We start from the raw sequence: 26,050 nt of genomic DNA, 5'->3' as shown, positions 1-26,050 counted from the left end.
CCCTATGATTTCCAACCCATTACACCGCCGGCGCCGCACCGGTTTTGACCACCAAATTCGACAAGACTTAGCTCCCTATCACCATTTGCCGCCCGTGACCTCCCTCTGCCGCCGCAAGTCAGTCACTTCTTCTCCCATTGACTTTTAGACAATTGTTTTGGTTATCTTCAGGTTTGTTCTGGGTTTTTTTTTTTCAAATGGGTGTTTGGTGTTTTATTCGTTAGACAAGTATTTTGTTTGATTTTAATTCATTAATCATGATTTGTAAGCTTGTAGTTTTTTAATGGTGTTCATGTTGTTTTGAAGAATCTGAAGTTTGTGTTAAAGGATGTGAACGTGAGTTTATTTTTGTTAGACTTTCTTCGAACAGTTGGCATGCCAACCTTCGAAGTTGCAGAAAAGTTGCAGATGGGGAGCATCGGCAACCGGAAATCAATCACACAGATACACACACAACAAAACTACTTCCACAATCAAAATCTAATCCAAACAGCCATCAAAAACTCAAAAATCTCAAACCTTAAGTCTTCCAAAAGGCGAAATCCTAAATGGTGGGGGCGACGACCAGCAGGCAATTGGTGTCGGGGAGGATAGGGCTTTTGGAGGTGGGAGGTCGGTGAGATGATTGGTGATCGCAGGAGGGATTTTCGATGCGGGAGCAGTCCGAAAAGGGCAAAAATCGTGCAACTAGGTGGTGGTGGCAGTGGCAGTGACAGTGGCTGACTGGCTGGTATGAAGAAAAAGATGATGAAAGGATAATTTAGTAATAACACCATCAGCAATTGTGTCAATACTTAACTCTCACTACCGGCGTTATTATCAGTGAGGGAATCTGCAATGAATGTAACCAGGGGTGTACAGTCATTTCGCTAATCTTTGGGAACATGTCGGTTACTCGTTAATTAAACTTTAAATTTTCGTAACAAATTAGGTATAAATTCTGCTGTAGAAATAAATTCCAGCCAGGTACGGGCCATGAATGAAACAATTAATTAATTTGTACATCATAAGAGTAAACGATTTTTTCCCGCCCAAGGTTTGCCTGAACGATACTTTCCTATTAAAAAAGTTTCAAAATACAAATTTTTTACTCAAAATTAACATTATGTTACTATCCAAAACTAAATATTCTCTTTATCGTCATCATTTGAACTGTTAGTCTATTCTCTATAAAACCCTCTCACTTTGATATCTGATTTCTCATTGATTGCAAAACATCATAAAGTTAGAGTTTCATGTTCTTAGCTGGTTTCGATGACGAATATTCAATCGATCATCACCATTCGATTCATTGGCCTTCACTCTATAAAGCTTTTCTTACCCTGACTTCTAATAACTCGCCAAACGCTAACTGAGAAAGTGAGGTGTATTTTAGGCATTAAAGGAATATAAACTTTAGATGAGAAAGTAGTATTTTAAAAACTCATTGGGTGGGAAAATGTCATTAAGGCAAAACTGTTTAACATGTTAGATAATTTAATCACAATGAGTGACTCATTAAGTTTACTTAATTAGATAATTTAATCACAATTATTCATGTTTATTTGTTATGATAACATGTTATGTATTTTTCTCATATACACGTGGCAACCATCCACGCCATTATTATGAATATACTTAGCAGGTTTCCTGCTAAAAAGACATGAAACTAAACATTAAATTGCTTCTTCTAGAAACCCTAATTAACACGTGGCGATCATCAGATGGCGTGATTAAACCCATGACTGATCGATCGACGGTGAACATGTTCGTAGCTAACTGTTATAAATATCTTAGTCTGCTTCCATTAATATTTGTAAGTACCATGTAAGCAGACGCTTATTATATATAACCAAGTGGTGGTAGCTGAAGTCATTTATCTCTTCGTCAATGGTTTGTTTCTGCTTTTTGGTGGACCAGAAGAGGAAGGTTAGGAGCTGCAAGCCGGCGGCAGGGACGTGTTCACGCTGCCGGAGTGGAGTCAGCGTCGCCGACATGAAGACCATCACCCGGTTTTGTTATCTTCCCTTTTACTGCAAGTCCTGGAAAGCTATTATCTGTACATTTTGTGGAGCTTTACTTAAGTCCTACAGATAAAATAAAAGCTTTATTATGTATTAATTCTGAGTTTGGAAAGATAATAGTATTATTCTGTATGTTTAGTTCAGATAAAGTTTGAAGCTCTGAGTGTAGCTTGAAATAAAAAACCTGAGTTTGTTTTGTAAGGTTATGTTAATATTTTTAACTTTTGTTGTATGATATATGAAGGATTTTGCAGAGAAAAATGGCGACGGTGAAACGCTACAGGTTTTTGCAGACTTGTAGTTGTATTGTATTGTGGAAAGTGAAAACAACCAAAATCGACGAAGGTGGTGGTTGTGCGTCATCCCTTAGCTTGAGATGATGGTTATACTGTTGCTTGAGACGATGGCTATACAATTATTTTTGGCGTTAATTTCTTCTGTGACAAATTAATTATAGATAGAACCTATGTTTAAGTATTTTGAATTTTTTTTTTTTAATATCTGTGTTGATATTATAAAATGATTATTTGTTTATTTATATGTTTAACAAATTAATATAAGCTTTGTTATACCAATGTTTTTGAGGCATTTATAACACTTTCTTTAAAGGTTTTATTTAATTGTCACCTCTATTATAGTTTGTTAACGCACATTTTAAGATATTTATAGTACCTTTTTATTAATTTTTGGGGTAACCCAAGTGATCGGGCTAGATTGTATGCACAGTAACAAGATCCGTTGATCATCCTACAAGTCTAAAAGATCAAATAAATTATAATGATCTTTTGGTAGGTGACTTTAAGATTTGAACCTAGAAACGTAAGGACAAATTAATCTCTTGAGGTTAAGACATACGAAAAAAAATACTTTCTTTTAAAGTTTTATTTGATTTTTGAAGTCTCTTAAAGGTCTATTATCTTGCGGTTTTAACAATAGGAAAATTAGAGAGGATTAATTTTTCTGACTAATTAAAAAAATATTTCCATCGTTTAATATTTTACATATAAACTAAATTATTTCTGATTTAAAAAAAAAAAAAAAGCAAAAACAACCTTAATTGGGTAGAAGAAGGATAATGTCTGGTGGAATAACGAAAAAAAAATGACGGTTGAGGAGAATAATTAAGGAAAGGCGCAGTTTGATGGAGATTAGAAGATTAGTACCTATGAGAAAAAAAAATGTTGGCCGCCCCCACTTTGACAAACGTACTTTTTCCACCACAAACTTTGAATTTTTTTTTTTTTTTTTTTGTTTTCACCTATCACAATATTCATCAATGAAATCTGTTATCTGACAGGGGTAAGTTACGAAAAGACTATAATGCCTTTACTATTTACTTTTATTTTTAACGAGGTTGAATGACATGTTCCCACCCCAACTTTATATATATATTTTTCACCCCTAAACATTTTCTCACCCGGTTCACTAACTTGACCCGACCCAGCTATGGGAATTCAGCTTAGTCTCTTATTTGGGCTTAGTCGAAGTCAACTCCCATAAGTAGAAGCCCAATCTCAAATTTTAAAAGGAAGTTATTTTGCCCATTAAATTCTCTTTAAACCTTATTTAATACAAAAAAATAACCTTGTTTAATTAGGGTTTTATTTGCAACCCTTCCTCTCAATTTCAAACTTAATTAGGTTTTCGGTTATACTACTTCCCTTTAAATAGGTTTTTTTTTTTTTTTTTATTACCATTTTTCTCAATTTCAAATTTGAAACTTGCTTTTTTCTTCTTCAAATTCATTTTATTGTGTGATTACTTCTTCCATAGCCTTAGTAATATATTTTCATCAAACAAATAATTATTTGAGATAATTTTTTTTTCATTGATTTAGAAAATTTAGATTTAGAGTTTATATAAAAATTAAAAATTAATAATTAATAATAAGAATAAAAATAAAAAATGAATGTATTTAAAAATTATCATGTCAAGGATAAACATGACAGAATAAAAATATATTTAAAAGTGAGAGATACGGGGATAAAAATCGCTGCCCTTTTTAAAAAGAAAATGGGACTTGCTCGGTAGATATTTGTTTGAACCGGCCCATTATCATAATTTGTCTAGAAGTTTCGTGGGAAGATAATCAGATACGCGTCAGCGCACAACAGTTGGAGAACAGCGCCCACAGAATCTTTGACAAGAGCTTACGTGTCGTGAGTCTAATCAATGAGGAAGATGACATCACCCATGTGGCATTTTACTTGACAGTTCATGCAGTTTTCTGTTATGTCGTTTTCGCCCACTCTTCAAAATTCTTTTACTTTGTTTCATCTTCTCTGCCTACCACTACACACATAAATGGGCTGCTTAATTTACAACTATAACCTCGTAATTATAATTAACAACCTTTTAAAAAAAAAAAAAATTTAAATGAGTTTTGGAGTCTATTAGGGGTGAAAACCGATTTTGGCTTGAATTCAATTCGATAATAGTCGAGTCGCGTTTGAGTTTGAGCAGCTCAAATAATCCTACGAGTTGAGTTCGATCATTGTATAAAAAACTCGATTAGGCTCGAAAAGCCTAATTAAAACTCGATTAAGTTCGAAAAGCTCAACTAAAACTCGATTAACCGAACTTGAATTCAACTTTTAGATACCGAGTTCGAACTCGAACTCGATTTATTAGGTTCAACCAAGCTTAAGCTCGAACTCGAACTTGGTACACTGGCAATCGCATCGAGTTCGAGTTCCGAGATACTCGACCCAATTTCAACCCTAGAGTCTACTTTTCCTATGAGACAAATGTCGTTTATAGTTTCATCAAATTTCAAGGGATATTAATTAACAATATTCTCAAAATTAATTTATGAGCATTTAATAAGGTTATTCAAAATATCGAGTTTTATTTTTATATTTGTAATTTCTAAAAACTAACTTTGTTGATGCTTGATTTTGATATCAATGACTTTGCATGTGAGCATTAGAGAGAATGGATAAAATACTGTAATAACAGTTGCATGCAAGTATGTAAATAAAATTGACAAAAGAGTTTTTATAGTGATTCGGATGCTTAAAAACGATTCCTACATCTGCTGTGGTTGTTTATATGAGTGTTATTTTCTAATTGTTACACAAGTTTACAAAGGTCGCGATTTGCAATTACAAGTGTTTGTGCACAGAATGTTAAGATAGTCTCTTTTAGGGGCAGATCTAGAAATTTCTGTTAGGGTCTGTCAAAATAAAAACTAATTACACATTAATATTTTGTTCATTAATATTTCTGTTAAAGTGGGCCAAAATCCAGAAATTGCAAATAGTTATGTTTTTTTAGAAAAATTTGAACTAGTGTAGTATCCACCCCTGGTCTCTTTCTAATAGTGTGTTTGTTATTTGTTTTGTATAATTTGTGTGTATCTAACATCTATTTTTTGAGGGGGAACTACCTTTTTATACCCGTTTTGCTCAAGATAAAGAGTGGTTTTTGCAAGTGGTCTAATGTCGTGTTGATTCTTCCTGCATTCCCATTCCAAGTATATTCTTAATTAAATAGGGCTTGGACAGATGTGCGAACCAAATTCATTCATGATTATTCTTGAGGTTGTTTGGGTTTTGACAATTAATATTCTTATTATCTTTGGGTGCGTGTTGAATTTTGATTGATACAGAAATATGCTAAATCCTGATTGACGGAGATGACATCAGCGAATGTAGGCCCTTATTTATAATAATAACAAACTTTGACATAACAAAAAGCTCAGGAAATCAGAAGAAAGGTCTTTTTTTATTTTTCAATTTTCAGACTTTAACAAGTTTTTATGAGGGGAAATATTAATTTATGGTGGCAAATATATGGTGAAATTCTTTTAAAAAAAAAAGAAAAAAGAAAAGAAATTAAAAGTAAAGATCACAGCAACAGCATTAGTTGACTTAAGTCATTCTTAGGCAGACAAGTTAATTAGTTGACTGATGTTGCTCACAACGACACCGCCGCTCGGCTGTATTCACGGACCCAAACGTGATTAGCGGTGTCTTCTAATCTTTTGACAAAATTAAATAATAAATTAATACACGTAACCAACCTAACACATGCAAATCCCTCACCCACTCTTTCTCCAAATTGCTCATCACCATACAATAATAACAAGAAAATTCAAAATTTTTAATATGATAATTGACAAATGGCACGAATAATTGGCCCTTGTGAAAAATCATGTCTCGCTTTTCCCTCATTGAGTGACCGATTAATATGAATAGGATCCCTCCAGCTTAATCTCCATCGTATATATGAATTAACAATTAATAGAACTGGAAACTGATGGGGACGTCTGTGTTCGTGGCCATGTGCGGCGGTTCTTTAAAAAAATGGTTTAAATTACTCACTGTCTGTCACACATATTGACGTCAGTTATAACGGTCTTTTCTTTTACTGTCTAGATTCTTTCTCGAGGTTCCTTTTTATCCATAATTATGTCACTATTTTTTTTTTTTTTTTTTGATAAAGATCTGTTAACGTCGTTATGATTACGTACTTTCCATTTGATGCTATGCTTTACAATTATTATTCTAAATGGTCTTTTTATTTTTAAATAAATATTTCTTTCAAAAACAAAAAATATTTTTTAAAAAAAGTTTTCACTTTAAACATGTTAATGTTTGGTATATTACTTAAAAAATAATTTAAAAGTTAAAATCTATATCTTTAATTACTTATTCGAAACTTTAATTAAAGGAAGGTACTTTATGTTTATGATCTTTACAGTTTCTAATTCATATGCATATCTAATATTTTGACGACATAATTTTTAAATTAAATAAATGTACGGTGTCTGTTTACGCAAATGCATGTAACATTATAAGTATTTGGGTGAAATTCAAACACTCATCTCGATTAATTTAACTGTTTTAAGGAAAAACTCATCTATAAATGAATAGTATTTTTAGTTTGAATTATTTAAATGTAGATTTTGAAGTAATTTAATTAAAATTACTAGGAAGATGGTTCTTAGTTCTTACCATAATAAAATGTATTTAAAATTATTTTGCTTTTAATGAAACTAAATAAAGAGACAGGATTTAAAATATCAGATTTTCATAAAACTATCAACGTCAACGTCAAAAACGACATCCTGAAACGCCACAAACGACAAACACAGTCACGCGATCCGACCACCGTCCCAATCGGTCGTTATGAGCTGTAACACCGTTTACTTCACACCGTCAACTCTGCTTCTTCTCAATGAAAAAGCCGCGTAAAAGCGGGTCCCAATTCATAGTTGGTCCAGATTTCCCAGCTCACTTCTCTAGCATTTATTCATGCATTTATATTTCAATATTTATTTTTACTATTTTCATAAATACATTAATATTTCTGAACCACAGACACAGCTATAATATTACTATAATTGGGATTACTTTATAAATTATCATGTTAATGGTATAATTATGGATGTTAAGTAGAATTTAAAGCAACATGAGGTTCAGAATTCAGAATAAGGATGATAATATAAATAAAAACTGACAACAATGTAACGCTTGGTTGCAGAACTTTCATGGCATCTTCGTGTTAAAATATTCCAATGTATGCAATATCAGAATCGACCCTACAGGCCTACAACAAAATCCTTAAATTAACAGCTGGGATTGGATTTAATGGGAAGTCATGTTTATCCCTGTATGGCTGTATCTACGTATATGTTTATTGTGAGTGCGACTTTGAATGAAATTGTTCTAGTGGGGTCCTCTCATTTCCTCTCTGTAGTGACAGCCTAATCAACAGCCTGGAAAGGGTTGTTATTGTATGTAGTTACACTAAAAAAGCTTTTCTTCTTCAACTTTGATTGCGGCAGTCTTGTTTCTTCAACTGGGTTTTTCCCTGTCTATCTTACCCAGTTCAGCTTCTACTTCGTTCTAACCATTTTAGCTCTCTTCCTGTTCCTGAGGTGAGTGTATTCTTAAAGCTTTCATCCTTATTCTTAAAGAAGTTGTAGTGCTTTTTGTTTTTTTTTTTCACATTGTTTCTGAAAGTTTTTAGAGAGGTTAGTTGGATTGGCATTGGTTGGATAGATCTGGAGATTTGAAGATATAGTTTGTGAATTTGTGCTTTTCAGATCTCATTATATTAGAAGCTAGGCTGTATTGCCAATGGTGAAGATGAAATCGGGGAAGTGGGTGCCTATAGTTCTAGCTATTTTTCTCTTTGAGTTGGTATGTCGAAGTTCATATGCCTCATACAGTCCAGCTGATAACTACCTAATTTCTTGTGGTTCTTCACAAAATGTTACCTATCTAGGTAGAACTTTTCTTCCTGATTCTGCACAATCTTCTCGTGTGTTGAAAAGTGCCAATTCTGTTGTTGCTAGCTCCAATTCTAGTGTTCCATCTCCTGTATACCAATCTGCTAGAATCTTTTCAGCCACATCTTCTTACAAGTTTGAAATTGAGCAAAAAGGTCGGCATTGGGTCCGGCTTTATTTCTGTCCTCTTTCAAACTCCGGAAACAACCTGAATTCTGCTTCATTCACTGTAGCCACTGACCAATTTGTGCTCTTGAGCAATTTCACTTTCAAGAACTATAATGGTTCTTCTATGTTCAAGGAGTATGCAATCAATGTGACTTCTGATACCTTTACGCTTTACTTCGTTCCCTCAAACAATTCAGTTGCCTTTGTTAATGCAATTGAAGTTGTCTCCATCCCAGATGCACTCTTCCCTGACCAGGCATTGGCTCTACATCCATCTGCCCCTTTTAGTGGTCTTTCTGATCTTGGCTTTGAAACCATTTATCGGTTAAACATGGGGGGTCCGTGGATCTCTGCTCAAAATGATACCCTTGGAAGAACTTGGGAGAATGACGAGAAATACCTTCATGTAGACGGCTCTGCTGTGAGAGTTTCTGTTAGTCCTTCCTCCATTCAATACCCAGCTTCTGTCACAAGTGAAACAGCTCCGAATTGGGTTTATGCCACTGCTGTAGCCATGGGGGATGCAAATGTTGCTGGTACGAACTACAACATAACCTGGGTCTTCCCTGTTGATCCAAACTTCAGGTACTTTGTTCGGGTACATTTCTGTGATATCGTGAGTGAGTCTCTGAACAATCTAGTGTTTAATTTATACATCAACGATTATATTGCTATGGGAAGTGTTGACCTCTCAAGCTTGACCAGTGGCCTGAAGGTACCCTACTACAAAGACTTTGTCTCCAACTCATCCACAGATTCCCATACTTTGAATGTTAGTGTTGGTCCAGATATTGCAGCAGATATTACTAACGCAACTATGAACGGGTTGGAGATTATGAAGATCAGTAATGAAGCTAAAAGTTTGGATGGGCTCTCTTCTGTTGAGGGTCTCCTTCCTAAGAAACCCTCTAATAACAACAAACTTCGAATTATAATTGGCTCGGTTGGTGGAGCTGTAGCTGCATTGGTGCTAGTTGTTGTCTGTTATTGTTGCTTAGTAGCCCGCAAATCAAAGACTCCTCACCAGGGGCATCCATGGTTGCCTTTGCCCTTGTATGGAAACTCTCTGACCTTGACGAAGATGTCCACAACTTCCCAAAAGAGTGGGACAGCGAGCTGCATTTCCTTAGCTTCCTCCAGTCTTGGCCGCTTCTTCACGATCCAAGAAATCCTAGATGCAACCAATAAATTTGATGAGAGCCTGCTTCTTGGGGTTGGTGGTTTTGGCAGGGTATACAAGGGAACACTGGAAGAGGGGACTAAAGTTGCTGTCAAAAGAGGAAATCCTAGATCCGAACAAGGTCTCGCTGAATTCCGAACTGAAATTGAAATGTTATCTAAGCTCCGCCATCGCCACCTTGTCTCTCTTATTGGTTACTGTGATGAGCGTTCAGAAATGATTCTTGTTTATGAATATATGGCCAATGGCCCCCTAAGGAGCCACCTGTATGGAACAGATCTACCACCTCTATCATGGAAGCAACGACTTGAAATATGCATTGGGGCTGCTAGAGGACTTCATTATCTTCACACTGGTGCAGCTCAAAGCATTATTCACCGAGATGTGAAGACTACGAACATTCTCTTGGATGAGAATTTTGTAGCGAAAGTTGCTGATTTTGGCCTCTCAAAAACAGGTCCTTCTCTTGATCAGACCCATGTCAGCACTGCTGTTAAGGGTAGTTTTGGTTATCTTGATCCTGAATACTTCAGAAGGCAGCAGCTTACGGAGAAATCAGATGTGTATTCATTTGGAGTAGTTTTGATGGAAGTTCTTTGCACTAGACCAGCTTTAAATCCTGTTTTGCCAAGGGAGCAGGTTAATATAGCAGAATGGGCAATGACCTGGCAAAAGAAGGGTATGTTGGATCAAATCATGGATCCTAACCTCGTGGGCAAGGTGAATCTAGCTTCTCTTAAGAAGTTTGGGGAGACAGCTGAGAAGTGCCTAGCCGAACACGGGGTTGACAGGCCATCAATGGGAGATGTCTTGTGGAACCTTGAATATGCTTTCCAGCTCGAGGAGACCTCTTCTGCTCTCATGGAACCTGAAGATAACAGCACAAATCATATCCCTGGTATTCAGTTGACACCACTTGAGCCATTTGACAACAGTGTAAGTATGATTGATGGGGGGAACTCTCGCGCTGATGATGATGGCGAAGATGTTGCCACAAGTGCTGTATTTTCACAGCTTGTAAATCCTCGTGGAAGATGAGAAGACGACTCCCATGCAGCAGTGATCTCGGCCACCCTTCCTAATGAAAATTTGAGTCATGGCCTTGAGCATTTTTTGAAATATCCCAAGTGAACAATTGAAGGTTAATTATCACATTTACTCTGTTCTTTTACCTCAATTTTTTGCCCATACAATATTCAGTTTGTATTATAGTTGAATGATGGGTGCCAATTAATCCATCAGATATTGCATGTAAGGTGTTTTCTGTTTGTCTTGATTTAAAATTTAGCTGGATTTCAGTTGTCCATATTTTTTCTTTACACAATTACCAGATGATGAAAAATGTATTGCCTTATTTATCTTTTTATTCACTGAAGTAGTACAGAATATAAAGCATTCCTTACTATCTTGTGATTTCATTGACTTGTGTAGATATATTGTCTTTATATTTTTCTTTGATTAGCACAAAGAGTAGACATTTTAGCCAGCCTTTCTGACAATAGTCCCTCTACATTTTAAGTTCTGCAATGCAAAAATTTGTAAGTATTCGCGCTGGGCAAATACTGAAAGAACCAGCTTAACATTTTTGTGTACATCACTACATCCATCTACATCAAGAGGATTGCCAAAGAGAAATTCTTGGCTTCAGAAATCAGAATGTTACAGATACTAAAAACTAACACTTTTTGTCAATTATATTACAGTGTTTTGACCAAGCTCTTTTGAGAAGTTTTTAAGTACAAAAGTATATAAAAATACATGAGATTTTGATTAGAAAGATGTTTCTATCATGTGTCGGATTTGGAAGCAGTAATATAAGTCTTACGTTTAAGCAATGAAAATTTCAATTACAGATATAAAAGTTAACGAAAGTTGAACAACAAAATACTATTATTCATAACAGAGCAAAGTCCATTTCGTTTCTATTGGCCAATCTTCAAATATTTTTTAGGAACAGTAGATTGAATTGTTCTGTAAGCATTTTACAGTTCTCATTCTCATTTCCTGCAAACTATTCCATTTCCACTGGTGGCACTACCAGTACAATCCAGTGTGCTGTAATCCATCAGCAATGCATTCTTTTGGTCAAAAGCTCCAGCTGGGTTGAAGAGGCAAGAATTACAATTTGAAGAGAGAAGTGATGAAGTTCTGTACTTGTCTTCACCTCCCGCAACCGGCATTGCCACTCCTGGCTTTGCAGGATTCTGGAAATCTGGCCGGTAAGTCCTGCCAAGTACTCCTTCAACTTTTGAGGATAGGCCACTGAATCTGAATTGTATCTCCAAGTGAGCAAAACAATTATCAGAAGGTATCTGGTAGTTATGAATTCTATCATCTTCCTTTGTCACAGGTACCACATTAACTGAAATTTCAGCAACTTCCGGGAGAGTGATCAAGACGCTGTTCTTGTTTGAAGTTCTCTCAACTCTCAGGTTGCCTTCTTGAGATTCCCAAGAAGAGAGATGGCCTTCAAGTATGACAAATTCTTTTCCATTGTAAGTGAATATCAGATGGTCAACGTCATCATTCCATGTGGCTGCTTGAGTAGCCTCGAGAGAGAAGGTGTGGGAATCAAAGAGGAAACCAAGGGCTTGAATCCAAGTATAGTCCCTACTTCTGCCTGCTGGCCTGAGGCCAGTGAAACGAGCATTGATTTGAAGGTTAAAATCGGATACTAAGCTGAAATGCTCATCTCTCTTTCCATGGAAATAGAACACAATTCCGTCTCCACCAATGAAGCGGGGGTCCAAGCAGGCTGCTCCAGGGCTATTGCAGTTTGGTTTACGATCTGCAATTACCAAAGCATTAAGTGGTTAGTTTTAAAGCTCATTACATCAATAATTATTTGCGAAGAACATAATAGTTGGAATACTAATGATCTTACTTCTGCACTCAGCCTTGCATATGGGAGAATTACAATTGATATAGCAAACTTTCGCCTTAGGATCACTTGGTGTTGTCGTTGGGCATTCGTATGGGCAAGTAATCTTCTTAAGAAAGCACGGGCTTTTTCTCGTGCTACAGGTCAAACTCTGTGGTGCTGCATTGATTCCTACCGCAACGGAAACTGCAATTAAAAGAATGATCAAGAAACTATTGCTGCTTGAGACCTTCATGCTTGAAGATATCAAAGACCAACCAATTAGATGTTAAAACTCAACTGCACAAGTACTAACTTTCTTAATTGCTCATTTTATAAAAGTCAACAAGTGGGATTATTTATTCTTAAAGAATCTGGAAATTTGTTGGTTACTTAAATTCTTTTGCCAGATAGTTAATCTTGGTCAATGCTTTGGAGCTTGTAGTTCTGATTCGAAATTGGCAAGTTGACATGTTGCCTTTAGGCCCATAAGAAGGCAGATTGTTTATCTCCGCGAAGAGTCTTGCTTATAGCTACTTAGATTCAACGCGTATAACAAGACTTTACAACGTTCAACGTTTTCTGGGGCTACAATATGCGAGACTGGTTTCTTTTATTGAGAAAGTGAAGGCAATAAGCCATCTACAAGCACATGTAGGGGCATAATATTCAGTGCCACAAAAAATGCTTAGTCCATGTGATAAAAACACGGTTTCCAGCTCTGCAAAACTTATGCACATATTGTGTTGTTTCCTGTTGCACCCTAATATCACGGTTCTTTGTTGTGAATATAATCATTCTTCAACTTGTTCTGCAGTTTCAATATCCGTTCATTATTATTTGCAAAGAAACAACCAGCCATTTTCTAAATTGCTGTTCTGTCTCAGCATTTTGATTATAAAGATTGTAAGTTTCTGCAACATGGTTTACTCATTAGAGAAATAATGGTGATACAATTATTCATCTGCATATATGAATATAAGACATTGTTCATTACTCCACTCTAACAAATCTCATATTTTACAACAAATATTTTAAATCGAAGCTGTGAAAACAGGATCTTCATACAATATATATTGAGATAAAGACATTGTTTATATAAATTTTTGTCAGTACTTATTTGCAAGGTTGAACCCAGTTTGAATTAAATCTTATTGTTTAGTGTATTAAGACGATCAATCATGAACCTTAGGATGTTATTTCATTATTGGGTTGTCAAATAATCACATATGTACTCTTGAAGATGAAGCGGCCCCATAAGTATGAGAGTTGAAGAAAAAAGATAATGGAGAAATGGAAGAAACTAATTGAGAAAGATTTGAGACAAAAGTAGTGAAGGTTGATTGAATAAGTGAAATATCATAAGAGAATTGCAAGATGCGTTCTAGGGAAATGCATAGGTTTATTGAAACTACGTCTAAATATTTACATTGTTCTTTGGTTGTTAATAGGAATAGTCACTGAAACTCTTATATAATCGATAGTTTCAAGGTCTTGAAAGATTAGTTGAGGTGCATATAAGCTGACACAAATACCGTGGTTATTAAAAAAAAAAACTTATGTCATATTTTATGTTTAAGAAGTGACATTATCACTTTATCCCTATAGTTAATATTTTTATATACAATACATACAATAAAGCAAATTACTAAACGTTACTCAAGCTGAACAAAAAAAAATCATTTACCTTTAGTTTATCTGTTTAAACATGAAAGTGTTAATTATATAGTAGGATTGAAAAGGTTATATATGATTTTAAAGAAAATATATAATTATATTTAAAGAAAAGTAGAGTACGAATTATATTAAAAAAGGGTATGTATGGTTTTAAAGAAAATAATAAATATATAATTATATTTAAAGGAAAAAATAGAGTAAGAATTATATTTTTATTTAATGTCAGGATTTAGACAAAGGCGAAAGTGGAATCTATTACATATGGGGTGGAGGGTGGGAATGGTAAAAGAGTAAAAGGTTATTGAGTTTGAGTTTTCATGAGTTTCAATAGAGGTGGTGTTTGAAGGAATTTATTCAATTACCAACTTTAAAACTTGAAAGATTAGTTAAAATATAAAATATACATAAATTGACTCTAAGACTTCTAATTAACAAAAAAAAAAAAAAAAAAAAAAAAAAAAAAAAAAAAAAAAAAAAAAAAAAAAAAAAGGGGAAGGGAGTTTAATGCCTTTGTCCTCCATAAAGAAAGATGCCGTGGTGCCCTATTGTTATTATTCATTCTAAATACGTACAACTTTCTATACATGATTCTATCACTTGAGCTTGTAAACTTATGTAATTTCTGTAAAATCACTTCTCACAGACTTGCACAGGAGCGGGGCATGATGAAGGAAGTATTTAATGAAGAGTAAAGAATCATTTCCACGAGGAAAGTAACCTATTAAATACCGAGTTATCTAGTTTAAACACTTATTGTAGAATCGAAAGTTGAGTGATTGAATACTGAAACTAAAATTAAAAAACTAATGAACAATAAAACAAAAAATTAATAACAACCCAAATCTAAAAATATGATTAATTCTATAAGAGAAAAACACTAGAGCATCCGATTTCACCTAATTATTTCGATACAACTTATGAATTCTATTAATCCAATCATCTCTTTCTGACTGATAACCGAATTCCCTAACTTGTTTGATGCTCCCACCGCACCCTTTCGTATTACCCTTCCGAATCAAAATGGAAGTTTAATAGTTCTAGATTAACTAAACTCTATGGAATTTTATCTAAGGTCACACATATCGCATTTATTTATCTCTAGTTTTCGCTCAATCTAAAATGTTTATTACACGAGGCTAACATCACAAATCACTTTTCAGTCTCATCATCAACAACACTTTAATTGAATGGGGATCAATCATTCAAAGACATTAAACATAGTAGTAAACACTCAATCATGAAAATAGTACATGAAATTATTCAAACAACATAAATCGTATCTTCATAACATAGGCTACATCTTAGTCCTAGCAAAATAATTTAGTTCATGCTATAAAAGTTGACAAACATAATAAAATCTGAAAACATTCTGAAAAACAAAGAAGAAATGAAATTCTTATCTCTCTACGTTGCTTGACTTGCTTTCCCAAGTAGCCGCTTCCAAGAGTGAATTTCCGAACCCTCAAATCTTCTTAGCTTTCCGTAGTTTCCAAATTTAGATCATTCTGAGTTGTAGAGCTCAAGTTATGTTACTTACGCTCAAAACTGACATTTAGACCTACAAAACACAATCATCTCATTAAATAACATATTCAAACCAAAATGAATAAAAAGTACCGTGAATCTATACATGTAATGTGGCGTTGTGCTTTGCAAAACGCCACATTACATGTATAGATGCATATTACTGTACTGAAGAATATAATATTTCTTTAACCTGTTCTGCGACATCCATACTAGTTTTTTTTTTTTTTTTTTTTCAACGGAGCGAAACTAACGATCTTGCAAGTTGTATTATATCTTAACATTTTTAATTATATAGTGATCTGTCCAATGACGAACCTAATTAAACAGAAAGCAATAAAGGATGAATTTTACTTCCTAAAAAAATATCAAACAGTTAATTACCCATACTACCTCATTTACCCGTTCCTGATTGTGTGATCCTTTTCCACAGTTATTAATTCGGCATAGCCAATCTTCTTACGTATGGCAAAGATGAGGTCAATAGGATCGAATTGATCTCCAATTGCCACCAATCTGTCTTTTTCTTCCCCTTCAAGTGCCACCAATGTTACACCTATTTAACAAACGTAAGAAACTCGATATTAATTTAGGAAAGTGAAAATATTGTTCCCTTTAGTACCCTGTACCTCGTATGCAGAACAAAGTTATAGATAAATATTACTATTTACCATTAACTGCTGCGGCAATCTTCAGGGCTTTGGATCTGTATTTGTTACAACCAAGCGCCACCTTGAGGACTATCTTCGTTAAATACTTTCCCATCACAGTTGAGCTCAACTTGTAGATAGATTTAAAACCCTCCAGTTTTCCCAGATGCTCAATTCCGGTTATATTATCCTTCAACAATGGGGATGGGCCAATCTCCAAATGTCTGAGATCAGGTATTGCACCTTTGTCTATTGTCACCATTTCCAGTCCGCTAAAGATGAGGAGACTCAACTGTTGGAGTTTCGGGAACCAACCATCTTTGAAATGCAGGTGCTTATCATGGTATGTATCTTTGAGCCTAAGCTCAAATAAATTAGGCAGGGAGTGAAGGATGCTGATGGGATCTTCACGTAATCCCGATAAATCTAAATCTATTCTGTTTAGATCTTCAAGCTCACGACCGATAAATCTAAATCTATTCTGTTTAGATCTTCAAGCTCACGAATCCAGATTGGCATTTTCTTCATAGTCCCCGTTAAGCAGAGGCGTTTAAGATATCGAGGAGGAGAAGACACGCATTCTATGTCAATAATCTCTTTTCTACTTGTTGAATCTACAATCAGAGATTCAAGATGTTCCATTTTTGCGATGAAATCACATAGATACTTCCCACTTCCATTTGTTAAAGTAATGCCCAATTTTCCCAATTTCCTTAGCATCATTAGCTCTTTTAGTACTTCAGTGTCTGCTCGCACAGAATATAGCTTCTGCAGATCCGTTAAAGTCCCAAAACCCTTCTGTATTGTAATTCCTCTTCCAGTTCCGATAACATCACCGATAATGTGCAAGTTGTATACCCTTAGATACCGCAATTTTTTCAGGTTTTTTATCTCAGCTGGAAGTTTTTTCACGCGAGACAGCGTCAAATCCAAAGTCTCTAAGTTGACAAGCTTACCTATGGACTTGGGAAGTTTTTTTACTCCTGTATTTCTCAGATTTAAATAATATAAATGGAACAGTACTTTTCCCACTGCTTCAGGAAGATAACTTAGAGAAGAATTTTGAAAATCGAGCACCTTTAAAAGCTTGAAATCCCCAACAAATGTAGTCATGAAACTATCAGGCAGAATAAAACAGCACGGATCTTTGAGCCCTTTATACTCTCTGTAACATGATCAGTTCTTTTGTGTATTGAAATGCGCCGCGTTGTACTACTGTGGAGACTTGAATGCTCTTCTTTCAGGACTCGACAAAAATCCAATCCTTTCGTCTTTTGGAGTATGATCTCATACATTAGACCATGGACTTTGCAGCTTCTGATTCTTCCAGAAATATCTCTTTTCACAACCTGAACCAAGCTTCTGTCAATGAGCTCAATCAAATAATTTTCTGCAACTTCCTCAAGTGTTTGGTTTTCGTCGTATTCGACAAAACCCTCGGCTATCCACAGGCGCATTAGTCTTCCACATGAAATTGAGTAGTTATATGGAAACAAGCCGAAGTACAAAAGACATAATTTGATGTGGAGAGGAAGATCATAATAACTACTGGATAAAATTTTAGTACAACTGATTTTTAGATAGGGATCGTTTCCTAATTTTGAGCTCAGGCTATCTAAAAACTTTCTCCATTCATACTCAGACTTGTCTTTGGTTGACAGAAGACCACCTACAGCAACAATTGCTAGTGGTAGTCTTCCACATTTTTCAACTATGCTTATAGAAAGTTTCTCCAACCTTGGAGGACAACACGCATCAACGCCAAATGTCTTTTTACAGAAAAGTTCCATTGCCTCTTGCAAAGATAGAGCTTCAAGCTCGTGGATTATTGAGAATGGTATTACCTTAGCAATCATCATCTTCCGCGTCGTGATCATTATCCGGCTCCCTGTATTGTGATCAGGTAGAGCTTGCTCTACATTCTGCCAAAATGGAATTGGCCACACGTCATCAAACACAACCATGTAACGCTTGTCCTCCAAGTGTTTTTCCAACGTGCTGATCAGCTCATCTTCTTGCATTTCTTTTATCTCTCTTTCTGTTGGACAACGAAATTTCTGTACAATTGACCTCAGCAGATTTATCTTGCTGGATTCTTTCCCAACGGTGATCCAGATCTGGTAATATTCGAAGTACTTTTCCACGGTGGGGTCGTCATAAATTCTTCCAGCTAGAGTGGTCTTGCCAAGTCCTCCTTCGCCCACCACCGCAATCACCGAGCGTTTCGGTGTTCCTTTCACCAAGAGATCAGTCAGTTTTTTTCTTGTAGAAACAAAGCCCACAACATGATGGTCTTTGATGAATCGGGAACCAACTCGGGAGTCATGTTGACCATAAGTGGTTCCACTGTTTGATCCTTGACCTATGAACCTCAACTGCTGATAGCTTTCTGCTCTTCGTTTTATTTGAGCAAGTGATGATTTGATATTCTGGATCTCCTTGATGATTTCACGCCGCAGCTTCAGTTTCTTGAGGAAACGATTGATTTTACCAATGACAGCAAGAAGGCCACTGCCATGCTGAAATTTTGCCACAGCTAAAGAGAACTCATCAATGGCATCTTCAATGCGAAAAGCTTCTTCTCTCACTTGTTTTACCCAAATTAAGTCACCTTCGTTGCTTTCTCCTTCTTCTTCTTCAGCTGCTGCTCTTGCGTCTACGTCTTTGAGGAAAGCTCTAATGCTCTCCAATTCCCCTTCCATGTCTTTAACTTCTTGTTTTGCACTTCCGAGCAACTTGATCTCTTGTTTAAGCAAGGAACCCAAGGTGTCTAGAGCGAAGCTCACTGCAGCCTCTGCCATATCTCACTTTTTCTTACTTACTTCAATGACATCAAAACCAGATAGATGTATATGATCACTGATCACTATGTGTAGATTTTAAGTTTTTGACATATGTAATTCTCCTTCGTTTACTTACCGGCCTCTTATCGGAGATCCAACCAGTCAACCACTACAATACTGCACCTTTTCCTTATCTTCTTAGACTTTTTGAGAAAAGTTGGAATACAACGAGCCACTTAGAGATAACACGGGGTAAAACTCATTAAAACTTCTATTTAATGTTATATTCTTTTTTATTTTAAAATGGGAGAATTTTAAAACCATCCCTACTTTTGCTTAATAATCAAATTCGTAGCACTTATATAAGAAATCTTCAAAAGCTACCCCCTGGTCCAACACAATCATATATAACTCTTCTTTCTGCAAGTATTCTCTCAGCGTAGTGACCAGTTCATTTCGTTCATTTTGTCTATGTCTCCTGGTGTTGGAAAATCAAACTTTTGTGTGATTTTCATCGGTATATATATCTCATTGTTGAAGTGAAGACTGAAATGAGGTCATTTTGGGGATTAATGAAACACTCTGTTTTTTAAATTAGTCTGTATTGGATCCTGGTCGTTGATCCAACTCTGATCGGATGGCTGAGAAGCTTCATTGATTCAACGATATAAAAGAGGATGTACAGTTATTTTTCTGACACGCGACTTTGTCTCTGTTGAAAGAACCCTGCTCTCTTACTCTTTCGGTTAGGGTTTCAGTCGATTTGGGAAAATCTTTGTAACTTGGGTTGATTGGGTAATTGGTTAGTCAATCAAGAGGGTTTTTTGCTCTTGTTCTTAGGGATTCCTAGGGAGTTTCTCTAAGGTTAGTTACGATGAGATTTTCCTGTAATTAGTGAGAGTTAGAACTAGTTTGTAGTTGTTCTTGTTTGGATCTTAATTAATAAGTAGTGCAGCGAGCTCTTTCATTTCCGAAACTCAACGTGGACGTAACTTATCCAATTTGGATAAGTGAACCACGGTAAAATCCGTGTTATTGTTGTTCTTGATTTTCTTGTGGTTTGTGTGTTCAATTGTTTGTGTTAATTCATTAGTTACAACACTCATCAAACCTTGATGGTAAAAGAGTAAAAAAATGATCTAATATGGTCTCCTAAGAGAAGGATCCAACATGGTATCCCAAATTCGAGTCCCTGAAAGTTGTGTGCTATTGTTGGTTTTTGGAGCTGGAGAATGCACCAGGAGCTACGGAGAAGATGAGAAGAAAGACGAAACAAGAGAGCTGAAGGCAAAGTTGAAAGAGCAGAGAAGAGTTGTTATGTAAAATGTGCTCTACCTTTTCATTAAGATAAAAAACAGAGTTTATACAATCTTTTACATCACTGTTGTACCTAGTGTGCAGACATATTTTAATATCAAATACATTTTAACCATACAACTTTAACAACTAAATTTACATCACATTAACATAAAATAAAGTTGACAGCTTAATGTGTGCTGAATCCACCAAAAACAACCACTTCTTCATGTCCAAAAATCAGCTTTGGTGAACTGCTACGAGGCCATTCTTCATCACTTCAAATTCTGCATTTGCCGCCAATTTTCCAGCTTCAGCTAACAACCAAAACGGTTTGTTTCAAGCACAATATCACCCCTTTGAACAACTACAATATTTCTGTTTCCACTGCTTGATCTATGATCTGTGGAGCTGAATTTATATTTGTCAGCTCTTCCTATCATGTAATCAAGTTATAATCTGATATCTTGGATTTCATTACCAATTTCACAACCACGTTCATTTTCTTTACGAACGAGTGATTTTATGGAGAACACCCATAAGGCCGGCCGCATTGGGAAGTCGTGCCACGGTGAAAGAGAACCCGTGAATGACATCTTCAATACGATACGCTTCTCCCTCACTTGCGTCACCCAAGTTAAGCATCGTCATTGTTTTCTCCTTCTTCTTCACTGCTGCTCTTGCGTCGGCATCTTTGAGGAGCTCTGATGCTCTCTAATTCCCCTTGCATGATTTTACTTCTTGTTTTGCACTACCAAGCAACTTGATTTCGTGGTTAAGAAGGAACCCCAGTTTCTATAGCGAAGTTAACCACAGCCTCTGCCATACCTCACTTTTTCTTACTCACTTTACTCACTTTAACGATATCAAACCAGCAGAATGTGATTTTTTTTAAAGATATACAATAAGTTACAGCGCTAGTATGAATGAATAACTGCTGATATCAATTAAATAAGCTTTCGTCTTTTGATCAGTAGCAGAGTGATGATCACATAAGCAATTTTTGGTTGACTAGGGCTAACGCTCCCCAGTTGGCCACTGCCTCGTGTTGCATCTTGTAAGCAAGCTTGATTAATAGAACAGAAAAAGCCTTATATACTAATTCTAATTAGTTAATTATTGGATTTTGTAGTTTAACATCTTATATGGTACAATGGTAGATGTGTCTGTCAAATATGAGTTACCAACCTTGGGATTTCCGCATATAAACAACTTTCCAGCTGACAGCAATTGGAGATAGAACAGAGAATTTGATTGTGCATGTGTCTGAAGAACAAGAGGTGCCAACATCAAAGACAACTCCTTCTAAAGGGTATGGTCAACCATGGAATAATGGAGCAAATTAGTCTCCCTGCAGGTTGACTATTGGTGATGGATTAAAAAGGCATTGATTATCACAAATTAGATGAATTTTGAAAATATAAAGGGTGATAGTTGGCACAGATTACATGAGTGTAAATATAAGGATGTTGTTTAAAAGGACATAGTTGGACAATTTTGATAATGACATTTTCCCACCCAAGGTTTCCCTTTCAAACCCTTTCCCACCCAAAAAGTTTCAAAATACCACTTTCCTACCCGAAGTTTATATTCCGTTAATACCCAAAGCCGATTTCGGCCAATTCTGATGGCAAAAATTCTCTCCGTTCATCATTTGAACTTTTGATCTCTTCTCTATAAAACTCCTCTTAGTTTGATACCTAATTTCTCGCTGATTGTCAATCGTCGCAAAGCTAAAGTTTCTAGTTCTTAGTTAATTTTCGACTGATTCCAACGGTAAATATATCAATCGATCACCATCATTCAATCCTCTAGCCTCTATTACAAAACCCTCTTACTCTGGCTCTTGATAACTTGCTGAATGCCGGTTGAGAAAGTGAAGTATATTTTGGGTATTAACGGAATATAACACTTGGCTGGAAAATGGTATTTTGAAACCTTTAGGTGGGAAATGATATTTTGAAATTAAGCAAACGTTGGGTAGGAAAAAGTCTCCCTAGAATAATTGTTTAAAATAAAATACGTATTATTAAATAAGGTTTAGAGCAAATGACGAAATTGGAATCTATTAATGTCACTTTAATGCCTTTGTCCTACATAAAGAAAGATTACCCTGGTGCCCTTAATTCCTCATTCTAATTATGCGCAACTTCCTATATATGATTCTATCAGTCGACCCTGTAAACTATGTTGATTTCTGTAAAACCACTTCTCACAACTCGCACGCAGCGGCATGAGAGGAAGTTAAATCCCAAGTAAAGGCTGGTGTTGAGATGGGAACATTCTGGAAAGCTCTGACAAAGATATGAGATTTATCATTCCAAAGATTGTCCCAAATTTAGTGAGGAAGTGGAACTTGTTGAAGAGATGGTGGCCTCGTTCAGTCCTGCTCTTCAAGTTTGGCTCTGGTGAGTCTTGTCCCTTCATTCTTAGTTATTTATTTTCAGTTACATAGAATAGTTAATATGGTAGTGGGTTTTATGTTTAATTCTCTGTTAATCCTAATTGATCAATTGTGGTGAAATTTTCTGCCATTCTCTATGGTACAAACGCTAGTGTGTCAAATATGAGTTACCAGAAGGAGAATTGTTGAGCTTGATGAGTGTCTGCATATAATCTCACTGCAGTGGTTGAAGGGGCCACCTGAATCTTGGTTTCTCGTATATAAACAACTTTCCAATTGACTGCAATAGGAGAACATGAGACTTCGATCGTTGTCATTGTGGCATATGAGTCGGAAGTTGAAGAGAGTAGCAAGCCATCAAAGACAACTGCTTCTGCATTAGGTTTTAATCAATGCCTAGAAAGTTATCTGCTGAATGCTGCTTCCTAATTTTTATTATTTTGAACTACTCTATGATCTATCCATAACTGGTCTTCCTAATCTCAAAAGCTTGATACATGTAATAGAAAAAACATGTTGGTATAGCAGTTTTAGTATGTCGAATACAATCACTCTTCAACCTGTTCTGCGATTCCAATAGTAGTCATTTAAATCCAATTTGATCCTGTCATTAGGTCCATAGAGATTATGTGCTGCAAGCATTATGTCTCTGTCAACGGATTACCCATTCTGGTTTCTAGACAAGTCGTTTAAGATTCAGGGTTTTTCACTTCACTGGATAAGTGTTCATTTTTATGACACCAGCATCATATTTGATGTGGCTTCTTCAAATTGTTTATTATAATAACAAGTTTATGATAATAGAACGATAGTTTTGTGTAAATTTGTTAGTTTTTGGGTTAATAAAATGTAAAAGAGTTTTTCAGTATTAATTTATTAAAAGAGTGATTTTGTAAAGGACACACAAAGGCATTGCTGTGGGGAAGTTATGCCACGGTGAAGAGAACTCACCAATGACATCTTCAATCCGATAAGCTCTTCCCTCACTGGTTTTACCAAGTTAAGACACCTTCATTGCTTTCTTTTTCTTCTTCAGCTGCTGCTCTTGCGTTCGCATCTTTGAGGAAAGGTCTGATTGTCTCCAATTCCTTTTGCATGCTTTTAAATCCTGTTTTGCGCTTCTAAATAACTTATTCTTGGATAAGAAGGAAGTCAGGAACCCACGGTTTCTACAGCAAAGTTCACCGCAGCCTCTGCTATATCTCACTTTCACTGACATCAAACCTTCAGATCCAATTTTATGATGCATAGGCTCATGTGAGCAATTTTGATGATTGATTCTATGTTTGACGATTGTGTAGACTTTTTAGTTTGATGGTGAAAAATATGTGATTATCCGTTGTTTGGAATAGATAAGAGAATGTCTTCTACAGTTCTCTGCATGTTGATTCTTCTATAAAAATTATACTACACTGTAACTTCTTCCTTTGTTTTTATTAGCTTATCCGGAATTCTCTCCTATACGAGCAGCGATTTTTCTATCTGAACTTCTAAAGATTTGTGATTAGTCCAATTAAAAGCTTTCAGTATTTAGAATGTCAGGCAAAATGAGCCTTTCTGGAATAGTAATTGAAAGAAGGCTCTGTCTTTTACGACAATTTTTACAATTGAGGAGAACCTGAAGTCTAAAGATTCATTGTATCATTGAGTAGGACCGCAGGTGTAGGTAAGTCCTTGGCGGTTGCAAACAAGCAACAACAATTTTTTTTTTTTTTTTAATGACCAGACTGTCAAAGCCAGCTTGCCCGCACCTTAACTATTTTTCGGGATCCATTGAACACCTTCAAACTCAATAATTACGGTAATCACAATGTGGTAGGTGACCTAAGGTTCGAACCACAAAAGTAATGAAGGAGCAAACCTCATTGATCGCCAAGCCAACCCCTTGGGTTGAAAGTCATCAATTGATACTGCTTCTTAGTTTTGCTTTATTTTAAACATGTCCTATCAAACTGATACTCCACAATGTCTTAAATGTCTTCACCATTGTGAGTTTTCAATGTTAATTTTTGGTAAATAAAAGATTTTGTGTTGTCATTGAACGTTGATTGTAATGGGAAATTGTATACGACTCCACGATCCCTACACTTCAACGAATATACTGACTTGCACTAATTGAACCAACATTACACCATAAGAACATAACAGACTGTTACTTGCACAATAAACGATAGTACCCACATTACAATGCCATATCTTTTGCACATCTGTAGCAATTATTCCAGTAACGAAGATACTCCATTTAGTTGCATAGCAAGCAACTTTTTTCAGCTTTCATTTCTTGCAAACAATTCCGTATCCTGCAGAGGACCTGCGGGTGCAGTCCAGGGTGCCATACCTATCCTTCTGTGATCACTTGGTCTGCACCGTACTTTCTGTTGAGAACATCTACCAGTCATTCTGTGGAAGAGGGTATCGGTTTTATACTTCTCTTCGCCTCCCAAAACAGCCATTGCCACACACGTTTTAGCTGGGTTCTCGAAATCAGGCCTGTAAGTCCTGCCAGAACACTCCATCAACCTTTGCGGACAGATTAAAAACCTAAATTGAACCTCCAAGTGGCAAAGCAGTCATCAGCTGGAATATGGTACTTGTGATTCTGTCGTCTTCTTTGGTTATTGGCACCACATTGCCCAAAATTTCAGCTTATCCTTCAGGGAGACAATGGCACTATTCTTGCTTGAAACTCTCTCCACTTTAATTTCTTTCCTTCAGAGTCCAGACGTAGTGGACCCTCGGGATGTCTAAGTCCGCGCATTGCAAGCGAGCTTAAGATGGTCAACTTCACTGTCCCATCAGCAGCCTTGGTGGCCTCAAGAGAGATTTGTGAGATTTGAGAAGAGTTCCCAAGGCCTGAATCCAGGTAAAGTCCCTGGTGCGGCCGGCTGGGCGGTGGCCAATGAAACGGCCATTTTTGCATTGGGGTCAGAAACTAGGCTGAAGTGCTCATTGCTCTTGCCATGGAATTAGAAGACAATGCCGTCGCCACCGTGAAACGAATCATAGCAGCTGATCCAGGGCTGTCCAAGTTTGCTTTCTTGTCTGCAGAAAATAAAAAAATACACATCATTATACCAAAACAATATTCCAAAACACTTTATGTTTAGTTAATTGTTAACTTACGTTGTCACTGAGCCTGGCAAACGGCGAATACAATACATAGCAAACTTTAGAATTGGGGTCTGAGGAGGAAGTGTACGGGCATGCATATGGGCACTCTATTTTCTTGCCATAGCATGGACTTGTTGGGTATGTGCAGGTAAAAGT

At 36.1% G+C, this 26,050-nt stretch overlaps 4 protein-coding genes and 1 pseudogene across 7 annotated transcripts; 2 read left to right on the top strand and 3 right to left on the bottom strand.

The window, feature by feature from the left end:
- The first annotated feature begins 1,811 nt into the window (after window positions 1–1,811).
- On the top strand, window positions 1,812–2,459 carry LOC116125064. The gene has a single exon (XM_031410798.1). The coding sequence runs from the start codon at window positions 1,870–1,872 to the stop codon at window positions 2,074–2,076; it is 207 nt and encodes a 68-aa protein (XP_031266658.1). The 5' UTR covers window positions 1,812–1,869; the 3' UTR covers window positions 2,077–2,459.
- Window positions 2,460–7,708: 5,249 nt separating this feature from the next.
- Window positions 7,709–10,842, top strand: LOC116125150 (receptor-like protein kinase THESEUS 1). Its single transcript, XM_031410869.1, has 2 exons — window positions 7,709–7,887; window positions 8,056–10,842. The coding sequence occupies exon 2, from the start codon at window positions 8,090–8,092 to the stop codon at window positions 10,625–10,627; it is 2,538 nt and encodes an 845-aa protein (XP_031266729.1). The 5' UTR covers window positions 7,709–7,887; window positions 8,056–8,089; the 3' UTR covers window positions 10,628–10,842.
- Window positions 10,843–11,421: 579 nt separating this feature from the next.
- Window positions 11,422–12,943, bottom strand: LOC116125074. Its single transcript, XM_031410806.1, has 2 exons — window positions 12,474–12,943; window positions 11,422–12,377 (listed from the first exon to the last, which is right to left on the bottom strand). Exons 1-2 carry the CDS (start codon window positions 12,703–12,705, stop codon window positions 11,587–11,589), a joined length of 1,023 nt encoding a protein of 340 aa, XP_031266666.1. The 5' UTR covers window positions 12,706–12,943; the 3' UTR covers window positions 11,422–11,586.
- Window positions 12,944–14,627: 1,684 nt separating this feature from the next.
- LOC116125151 (disease resistance protein RPM1-like) lies at window positions 14,628–19,319 on the bottom strand. Of its 4 annotated transcripts, XM_031410874.1 has the most exons (4): window positions 16,792–19,319; window positions 16,322–16,747; window positions 16,053–16,206; window positions 14,628–15,684 (listed from the first exon to the last, which is right to left on the bottom strand). In XM_031410874.1, the coding sequence occupies exons 1-4, from the start codon at window positions 17,411–17,413 to the stop codon at window positions 15,666–15,668; spliced, it is 1,221 nt and encodes a 406-aa protein (XP_031266734.1). In that variant the 5' UTR covers window positions 17,414–19,319; the 3' UTR covers window positions 14,628–15,665. The 4 variants fall into 4 exon arrangements, with proteins under 4 accessions (XP_031266734.1, XP_031266732.1, XP_031266731.1 ...); XM_031410872.1 differs by having other exon boundaries at window positions 16,035–16,206; window positions 16,322–19,319; XM_031410871.1 differs by having other exon boundaries at window positions 16,044–16,206; window positions 16,322–19,319.
- A 5,731-nt stretch (window positions 19,320–25,050) lies between these two features.
- On the bottom strand, window positions 25,051–25,992 carry LOC116125093 (annotated as a pseudogene).
- Window positions 25,993–26,050: the final 58 nt, after the last annotated feature.

Source organism: Pistacia vera, unplaced genomic scaffold (genome assembly GCF_008641045.1).
Source record: "Pistacia vera cultivar Batoury unplaced genomic scaffold, PisVer_v2 Contig160, whole genome shotgun sequence".
NCBI lineage: Eukaryota > Viridiplantae > Streptophyta > Magnoliopsida > Sapindales > Anacardiaceae > Pistacia > Pistacia vera.
This window is presented reverse-complemented; position numbering and strand designations above follow the sequence as displayed.

Coding starts and splice junctions, on each gene's coding strand:
- LOC116125064 (XM_031410798.1), top strand. CDS start 1,870: ATGGTTTGTTTCTGCTTTTTGGTGGACCAGAAGAGGAAGGTTAGGAGC.
- LOC116125150 (XM_031410869.1), top strand. CDS start 8,090: ATGGTGAAGATGAAATCGGGGAAGTGGGTGCCTATAGTTCTAGCTATT.
- LOC116125074 (XM_031410806.1), bottom strand. CDS start 12,705: ATGAAGGTCTCAAGCAGCAATAGTTTCTTGATCATTCTTTTAATTGCA. Junction 12,378..12,473: donor ATGCAAGGCTGAGTGCAGAA/GTAAGATCATTA, acceptor TGGTAATTGCAG/ATCGTAAACCAAACTGCAAT.
- LOC116125151 (XM_031410872.1), bottom strand. CDS start 19,101: ATGGCAGAGGCTGCAGTGAGCTTCGCTCTAGACACCTTGGGTTCCTTG.